At 45.7% G+C, this 10,000-nt stretch overlaps 1 protein-coding gene across 2 annotated transcripts in view; it reads right to left on the bottom strand.

The window, feature by feature from the left end:
• LOC127009683 (transcription factor HES-1-like) overlaps positions 1-10,000 on the bottom strand; it is a 13,586-nt gene that overhangs the window by 2,905 nt on the left and 681 nt on the right. Inside the window, exons 1-2 of one of the 2 annotated variants that reach the window (XM_050883003.1) lie at positions 2,565-2,968; positions 1,757-2,431 (exon numbers count right to left, since the gene is read on the bottom strand). In XM_050883003.1, coding sequence (XP_050738960.1) covers positions 1,757-2,014 — 258 coding nt within the window. In that variant the 5' untranslated portion in view covers positions 2,015-2,431; positions 2,565-2,968. Of the gene's footprint in view, positions 1-1,756; positions 2,432-2,564; positions 2,969-10,000 lie in introns of those variants that run through there. The other variant, XM_050883002.1, reaches the window with a different exon arrangement.

Here is a 10,000-nt window from a genome sequence, read left to right as displayed (position 1 = left end):
AGACAGGAAGGTGATGAGAGGGAGGTTGAAGGTCAGCAGAAGAACAGAAGGTGTGTGCCCATATACAGGAAACTAATATGAGCGCCTTTCATTACATGCCTCCAGAATAGGCAAATTAATTATGATATGCGCAACGTCTCCCACTAAACGCCCCCATGTCGCCGCCCCCTCTCACCACAGCGGCACCGAGTGGGCAGGGGCGCACATCTCCATCACTGGTAGCGCCACTCTATGTATATGGTGCATGGTGCGCCGGACAGCACGGCAGAGGCTAGACACCAATAGTTTTTGCCTCCCTCCCTCCCTCCCTCCCTCGCAGGCCGGGCTCGTGATATGGTCGGTGGGTGAGGTGTTCTTCCTCACTTTAATAACCACGTCGCACCTGCTGGACCTGTTGCGTCACCCGCCCACCCACCCTCCCTGCACACGTAAGATGCTGCTCAAACCCCTCAAAAGTGCCCACCAACTGCGCCCAACTCTTCCACACGGCCACGTTTTCTCGGGCAGAGAAAGCTACGAAAATGGGGAGCAGCGTGAAGTGAATGCATAAAACAAAAATAAGGGAGCTGAGGTACCTTTGTCTGCCTGATCTCCGACGCACATCAGGCATCCCAACCTCGAGGCGTGCTGGGGTGGGGCGGCGGGGATGAGCAGAAGGCCGAGTGGGGGACCAGCCAGCTCTTGGTTTTGTCTATCATCTTTTTCCCCTGTCCTCTCCGTTACTGCCTGGCTCTCCCTACCGTCACTGCTTTCCTTTACATCTCATTGCTGTCTCCGTGTCTCCCTTCTCACACTCGTCTCTGCCTTCCTCCCACTCTCCTGTTCCAGCTGTCCTTGCCCCCCTCTCCCACTCTTGCCCTCCCTGCCCTCGCCCCCTTGTTCTCCTCTTCACTGCCCCCCTGTCATCCCTCCATGCCCTCCTCGCTACAGCCCTCCTCACCCCCTTTCACCCCATGTTCTCCTTGTCCTTGCGCCCCCTCCCACTTCACTGTCCCATCTTCGTAACTCCCCAGCTGTTTTTCTTCCTTTATCCTCCCTATTATCTTCCCTCCATCCTCCTATTTACTTCCCTCTTCATGTCTTCCTCTCCACTATTTCCCTATCTTCCTCTCCTACCCCAATGTCCCCTAACTCTTCCTCATCAATCTCTCCCCTTCAGTCCCTCCACCCGTGCCCTCCCCATCCTAATAGTCGCCATATCTTCATCTCTCCTTCTTTCCTCGCTTTCCTTTCCCCCTCTGTCTTCTACAACAGCCCTTTTCTTTCTCTTCTGTCCCATCACGTGATTATTATTCTACCCGATCCCCGTCACTCCCCGTCTGTCCTCTGCACCCTTTTCCGAGTCTCTTCACTTGTTGCACCCTAATATACCCACCCTTATATACTACTTTCCTTCCTTCTTTCCCTTCTTAGTTTTCTTCTTTTTCACCGTGATCCCGCCCCTGACTTCTAGCTTTCCTCTTTTCCTTATTATTCTCTCTTGTCACCCCGCTATTTCTTTCTCTCCTTCTGCCATTCCCTTCCCGCCGTCATTGCGTTTTTTCTTCCTTCCTTCCTACGTTCCTTCTTTCTCCTTCCCTTTGTCGCCATCCTCTGTCACTGTTTTCCTTCTTTCGCTCTTTCCCTCTCTTGTAACCCGTTATCTTTTCCCCTTTCCTTCCTCCCTTTCCTTCCTTCCTTCCTCCTTTCCTCCCTCCAGTCTGTTCATCCCTTGTTCCTGCATGCTCCCTCCCTCCCTGCCCTCTCATGCCCTCACCTTTCTGCTCATGGAGCCATCCTGAGGCGAGACGGAGGAGGCCCGATGGTTGTTGTTGATGCCACTGCCGGCCGTCATGTCGTCTGGATAGGTATCTTCTTCGTCGTCTTCGTTCAGATACTCAACTTCCTTTTCCAGACAGTACCGCAGCTGTTCTTGTTGCTGTTGATGATTTTGTTTGGTGGCTCGGCATATCCCCGTCTCGCCTGCGTCCACACCCGCTTGTCTCCCGACCTCGACTGGCGACTGTCCCTCCATGGCTCAGTTGGCCCCTCACCGCTGCTGGCAAGGTGAGGGGGGCACGCGGCAAGGGAGAAGGCGTAGGAGGGGCACAGAAAGGGCAGGGGAAGAGTTGGGGCCTTTCAAGATAGGGAAATGTATGTGCGGTGAAAGTCAAAGTAAAGTGGTGAGCAGCCTGTGCTGATAATGTAAGGGTTGGGTGCCTTATAGGTAGAGCGCCTTCCCCTGTCCAGATGGGGAGGTGCAGGTGTGTAGGTAGCAAACGAGTCTTTCTCAGAGGACTGGGAACATAAGTAGGTCATGGGCACTGCAGCAGACGTGAGCGTGAGTGACAGAGGACTAGCGTGGAAAACAGAGAGGAAGATCATAGGACAGAGGGGCAGGGAAAGGGGTCGTGTGGTTCTTTGGATGCCTGCATAGCTCTCACAATATCACCTGTGGAAGAAAACGGGATATCTATAAGAGAAAACGAAGTCAGTTCAATACGATACTGAAGTATATCTTATTCAGTGGGTTTTAATTAGAATGTACCAATAGCACACCGGTCAAGTAAGGTAGCTTCTCTTACCCGACGGTCTCAGGCCAGTGTTTCGGATACACGAGTAGTTCTCTGATATGCTCATTGAGTTGTCCGCATTATGTGATCGCCGTATGCATAAGCACAGTCAAGCGCCGTTGTCATGCTGTAGCTGAGGTGTGGTGATCTTGCGACAAGATGCATGCACTGCCCACCACGAACAGTTAACACACACACACACACACACACACACTTCTCTTCTAGGACTCCACCAAAGAGACTATAGTTATAATGGTAATCTTCTTGGATCTGCACTCACAACCGATAGAGCCCGGGTTCGATTCCCGGGCGGAGTGGAAAAATTTGAGCGGCTTTTCCGATACCCTTACGCCCCTGTCCACCCAGCAGTGAATGGGTACCAGGTGTTATTCGGGGGTTGTGTCCCGTTTCATGGGATCTGTTCCCTTCTATAATTCATTCCCTTCTGTCTCCGGTATATGACCACAGATGTTGCGCCGACTAAACGAAACTTTCCAATGTTCTTGGATCTGCAGACGTCGGGGAGCGAGAAGTGTCTCAGGGTGCCGCACGAGACCCGCCACCGTCACCGCTACTAGCCAGCAAAGGCTCCTCTCGCCGCGCGGTCTCTGCACTATATAGCGTGTGAAGACCTTGCAGGGAAGAGTGGGGGTCAGCAAGGCCACCGCGAAGATACCATGATCGACAAGACAGCTCTCAAAGAAACATCTTGGTAAATTTGATCAAGGTTAAAGACTCGGAAGCAAAAAGTGACGCGACCGCACTGTAGGAGGTGCCTTTCCGGGAGCAAGGCTTGGCACCCTTGCCTCCCCCCTCCCCATCCATAGTGGGATGCGCACGGCACGTCAAACAACTTAATAATCAGAACGGTCACAGTTAGGTTTTGGGTTCATGGCGCTTGTGCTCTTGTATCAAGGCCGGGTCGTAAGCGCGTCTCGATCTGTGAACTGGGTGTGATATATTTTTCATTTTCTAGGCCAGAGGAGTGGTGACTTCGTAACTCCACGCCTATATATATCATTTTATTTTCCACTTGTACGTGATGGTTAATGATCTGTCATGATGGGCAGCGACATGAATGACTTACAGCCTAATCGATCTGCACGTCCCGTGGCGTGAGCAGGGCGTTGTGCTGCAACCGGGACACGCCAGGAACACCGCATGTTGTGAGTGTCACGGGCCACTTTTGGGGGAGTCGTAGCCGAGTCAAAGGCGGAGTAATACACTGTGTGTGAGTGTGTGTGTGTGTGTGTGTGTGTGTGTGTGTGTGTGTGTGTGTGTGTGTGTGTAATCAAAAGACGTTTAGATAAAGGAACGCGATTTGGTGAATTGCTGGATTGTGCACAGAGTGCTTACAAACCCGCTGTACCGGAGTAGTCAAACAAAGGCAGTTACCCATCCACCTGTACTGAGTTGGTGCCTCAATGTCAAAACATAATATATTTCGTGTTCAAGCCAGTGAACATCTATTACAATAAAACATCATGAAACTGGAGAAGAGTGCCAAGAATATAGACAATAACGCCGTTCAAGCCACCGTCACATCCCCATCAATCAACAGTCACCCAGACCACGTCAGGCAGCGTGTGCCGCGCGTGCCGCCGACCTGCACTGTGCACACACCTATGAAGGTTACTTAACTTCCTTGGCGCACACACACACACACACACACACACACACACACACACACACACACACACAGAGAGAGAGAGAGAGAGAGAGAGAGAGAGAGAGAGAGAGAGAGAGAGACTCGAAATACAACAACAACGAAACACGAATATGTATAACCTTCTTAACACCTTTGGTTTCTGTTTTACATGGTCTTCAGCGCGGTACGGGATATGCCCCTTAATTAAGAGAAAGCCAGCATCCCCGGCTACTCTGGCACCACGATCTAGCTTGGGGTTGAGTCCCCTCCGCAGGATGGTGGCGACAGCTTCTGCTAAATAGCCTCATCTGTCCACTAACTCCTCGAGAGCTCGTTACCAAAACACGTATATCAGTCAACATAGCTCTAACAAGTTCTTTGGCCCCGTTATGTTATCGGTTGTAAGCAATGTGTCTCTCACATTTCCCCACTACTAAACAAACGTAATCCTGGGTTCACTGTCTCCGGAGTTAAAAAGCTCATTGTGGAGTCAATGCTATTACTTTCTTTATCACTGCTCTTATTACTTTTACTACTACTACTACTACTACTACTACTACTACTACTACTACTACAACTGCTATACTACTACTACTACTACTACTACTACTACTACTACTACTACTACTACTACTACTACTACTACTACTACTACTACTACTACTACTACTACTACTACTACTACTACTACTACTACTACTACTACTACTACTACTACTACTACTGCTACTTCTACTACTACATAAATGATACCTCCACCCATGTTTATTTTCCCGACACATAATCATGGAGGGCTTCATAGTTTGGAGGTCATTAGCCCCAACTCTGTTCGCTAATGACTGTGGCATCCAACCATATCACTAATACTACCTGACACTAAATCACCTATCATCTATTACGTCTAGATCCCCCTTTCCTTCCCTACTCAAGTCACTCCCGACCCACCCTAATGTCACTCTCCACCACTGTGGCTTCATAGTCCATATTGGAGATGTTGACAGCGCCCCTATTAGTGGCTTGGAATACTGGTACTACTATAGACTAGGATACTGGAGAACTACTACTACTACTACTATTACTATATTACTACTACTACTACTATAACTACTACCACCACTACTAATACTACTAATAATAATAATAATAATAATAATAATAATAATAATATATATATATATATATATATATATATATATATATATATATATATATATATATATATATATATATATATATATATATATATATATATATATATATATATATATATATATATATATATATATATATATATATATATATATATATATATATATATATATATATATATATATATATATATATATATATATATATATATGTATATATGTATGTATATATATATATATATATATATATATATATATATTTATCCCATTTACTATTATGGCAATGACTCGACTGCTACTCAGCATTTCAATGGGACATGCCCCCCAACAGAGTCTCTGTGATGCAGTGGTTAGCGTGCCTAACTACAAATCTTCGGGCCTGAATTCGAATCACGGCTTTGACAGTTGGCGCGCATCCCATTGACTATAGTTGTTCATCCTTCTTTTCGAGATGGTCGCTAAATGGGTACCTGCAGGGAAACTTGGGGAAGGTGCATTGTAGTAACCAGAATGCTTCACTGCCCCTGCGTCCCAGGTTCATGGGTTTTCACCCACTACACTCTCAAGAGTTAATTAATGGTACGGAGATGAGCACCGCTGCCACGCACAGCTAATAGCGTATGCTCCCAACTTTACCTTCCTTACCACCCAACAGATATTATACAACTCAAGACTGGAATCCACAGAAAGCTTATACCCTGTGACCTTGCTATCATTTCTGAATGAGACAAAAGTAACTTGGTGTCCTGTGTCCCAAAAACTCAATTTCTCCACCTAACAACTCTATTCAGCCATCCAGACATCTTCCTCCTGTTCTTGCTAACACACAACTTACACCGTTTTCTACAATATCCTTAACGCAAAATCTTAAACTTCATATGTCATTTCTTGCTCAATCAGCTACCTCAACGTTCGATGTTCAGTATCGTCTTTACCAGTTATTTTCGTCAACAAGGGTATTGTCCGCCCTCGTATGGAATATGCATCTCGTGTGTGTGGGGAGAGGGTTTCCATGTAACATAGCCCTTTTGAACAGAGTAGAGTCAAATTCTTTACGTCTCATTAGCTCTCCTCCTCGTCCTAGCAATGTTCAACCTCAGTAATTCCTTTGCAAAGTTGCCTCTATCTCTATCTATCTATCTATCGATCGATATTGTCATGCTTTCTCCACTTTTTAATTTGCTATCTGCATACTTGCCTCCATCCCTCCCGCGGCCCTGCTGTACACAAATTTCTACTCTAGTTTACCCCTGTACTGTCCTTTTGCAAGAGTCAACCATGTATGTTAATTCTTTCATCCCTATCGCTGATAAATTCTGGAACATCCTCTGGAACAGGCTTTATTTCCGATTCCTAACGATTTGAAACTTAGAGGGGAGTATTTAGACCCCTCTCCAGCCGAATGTGACTGCGTCTAAGTAATACTCCCACTATCTTTTTAACAGTGCGGTGCTATAGCGGGCATTTTCGATCTTTTGTTTTCTTGACCTTGAGCTACTACATGTTTATAAAAAGAGAGCTTCCCACCGCCTTCAGGACACATTTCCGTATGCCATAAACTCAAATTAAATATACAAAACTGTTCCAATAATAAAATCATAAGAAAACAATATATAATAACATTTTCTCGCATTTCTTATAACACGCTAAAATTCCCTCAGTTTCGCTCGTGTTAATTTTTCGATCGAAAAATTCAAAATCATCGCACTTCTGTTAGTGGTGGTGTAATACTCATCAACACAAAAACATCTGGCCGAGAAAATTGCCGAGATCATGATAATTATTTGCGCCGCAGTAGCCCGGTGGGAGGGACAGGTGAGCGCGGCAGCTGACCTTCCGGAGTGCTGCTGCCTTGTTTGTTTGTTTGTGGCTTCCTTGTCTGCAGCGTGCTCGTGCCAACACTGCCGACAGTTTCCATGAAGCGTCGAGAAAGTTGTCGCCGGCTGGAGCAATGGGCATCAACGCAGGCTTTAGCTCCCCAATGTTCTTGTTCCTATTTTTTTTTTATTAAAATGATAATTATTATTATTATCATTATTATTATTATTATTATTATTATTATTATTATTATTATTAGTAGTAGTAGTAGTAGTAGTAGTAGTAGTAGTAGTAGTAGTAAAAGTACTTGTTCTGTTGTATTTGTTGTTGTAGTAGCATTAACTGATCCATATTTTTCCCGCGAGCTACTACACAGCAAAGTATAATTGGGCTGGAGTTGGTCATAACGCTTCGTGGCCGAGCAGCTCCATGGCCATGCTTCGGTCTGAGCCACGGGCCAGCCAGAGGCAGCACCTGCCCACGCTTGAGTTGTAACCACTGCAATGTGGCCCCATTTCACCAGAAAGTGAAGTCACAACACACTGACGAAAATCCGTCCTTAGTCTACGCTGAGTGGAAACGAGGAAACGGCGTAAAATAAGGTCATTCCGAAGCGTCTCCACCTAAGGACTTCTAAGCTTAAGCCGAGGATATCGACCATTGCTCCACCTGACCACGTGAAGGGTTTTAAGAAATGTGTGATAATAAGTGTAATAATTGTGAGATGATGCTGCTGCTCCTGCTGCTACTAATACTGCTACTACTACTACTACTACTACTACTACTACTAATAATAATAATAATAATAATAATAATAATAATAATAATAATAATAATAATAATAATAATAATAATAATAATAATAATAATAATAATAATAATAATAATAGCATCACCATCATCACCTAATCTGAATTCCCTGATACGATGGTGACTCATTTACACCTCAAGTAGTGCCTCTGAGTAAAAGATAAAGAAAGAAAGAAAGAAAAGTAAAATATAAAGGAGAGGGATTAAATAAAAGCGACTTGAAGTGCTGGTCGACGCGGGCGGGTGGTGGGTATTGTCCACATTACGCAAGCCAGCCATGAGGGCAGGCACTCTCGGGCAGGGCAGAGTCACCTTGCCTCTGATCAGCGGCCAAGCGTGCACAACAAACCAGTCAGCCGCTCGCTCCAGCAGGTCCGGAGCGCTGGGCCGTGTCGGGTGTCCCAGGGAGGTGGCGGTGGGGGCATGACGCTCCCTACATACAGCCACCCTCCCTTTCCTCAGGACCTCCTCTTACAGTACTCCAAACCCCGACCTGTATCTCTAACTGTAATCATGTTTTTTTACTTTTTACGTTTGCCTGTTTGTCTATCTGTCCATCTATCTATCTATCTATCTATCTATCTACATTTACATACAGCCACCCTCCCTTTCCTCAGGACCTCCTCTTACAGTACTCCAAACCCCGACCTGTATCTCTAACTGTAATCATGTTTTTTTACTTTTTACGTTTGCCTGTTTGTCTATCTGTCCATCTATCCATCTATCTATCTATCTATCTATCTACATTTACATACAGCCACCCTCCCTTTCCTCAGGACCTCCTCTTACAATGCTCCAAACCCCGACCTCTACCTCTGACTGTAATCATGTTTTTTTCCTTTTTTTCCTTGGTAATCTATCCTACTTCCCGCTCACTTCTATATTTGCCTGTTTATCTATCTGTCCATTTATCTATCTATCTATCTATCTGTCCATCTATCTACCTATCGATCTATCTCCTTATCTCCCCCCTCACTCCTCAATCAAGGACAGCAGCTTATAGAGTGAAATCTTGGGCACAGTTTATTTCGTCCCTTACCGACTCTTCTGGCCATATTTGTCCTAATGGTATACAGCAAGCCAAAGCGATACGCCCTTTTGCATACGGATGGGCTGCTCCCTGTTATTTATTCTTATTATCAAGGAGCCGGAAGCAGGAGTAACAACGTAGTTTAGTTGTTTAACAGAAATACGCAAGTCCTTCACGACCTTGAGCCGATTTCACAGTCCAACACAGTGTCTTCGTAACAGCCCGAACCAAACTACAGAATCCCATACAATCCAAAACAGTGAGGTTTTCGATGCCACACTAAATACACAAGACTTTTTCTGTGTAGTTTCATCAAATTTGTGAACTTAAATACAAACCCCAGACACTATACAAGGAAATTTCGAAGGCTCTGGTATTGGTTTAGGAGCTTACTAACCCATCACGGGGAACTGTGAAACTGGCCCCTCGAGTCCATCGCCGTAGTGAATTTTATAGAGGTGACTGACTGCTGAATTGAACATGTACGCTTTTGGTTGATGCCCTGCAGTACACGGTTGGATGCCCTCACTATTCAGGATGAAGCCATGATTTCAACAGTGGTACAAACTTGGCACTTTCAGGTCCGGCGACACATTTCAGAGAGAGAGAGAGAGAGAGAGAGAGAGAGAGAGAGAGAGAGAGAGAGAGAGAGAGAGAGAGAGAGAGAGAGAGAGAGAGAGAGAGAGAGAGAGAGAGAGAGAGAGAGAGAGAGAGAGAGAGAGAGAGAGAGAGAGAGAGAGAGAGAGAGAGAGAGAGAGAGAGAGAGAGAGAGAGAGAGAGAGAGAGAGAGAGAGAGAGAGAGAGAGAGAGAGAGAGAGAGAGAGTCACTCGCTAAACACTATTTTTCATCTAAAGAATACACATTCCTCAACTGAACCAATATCTCACATGGGGACGAAAAGAAGAGTTTAACTGAAGTGTCGCGCTCAGCTCAGGCCTTGTGGCTGGGCTCTGCAGTGACTCGCGGTGCACGCCAGGGACCCGAGCCACGCGG

This window comes from Eriocheir sinensis, chromosome 41 (assembly GCF_024679095.1).
Source record: "Eriocheir sinensis breed Jianghai 21 chromosome 41, ASM2467909v1, whole genome shotgun sequence".
Lineage (NCBI taxonomy): Eukaryota > Metazoa > Arthropoda > Malacostraca > Decapoda > Varunidae > Eriocheir > Eriocheir sinensis.
Note: the sequence above shows the minus strand (reverse complement) of the source record. Positions and strands in the feature narration are given on the sequence as shown.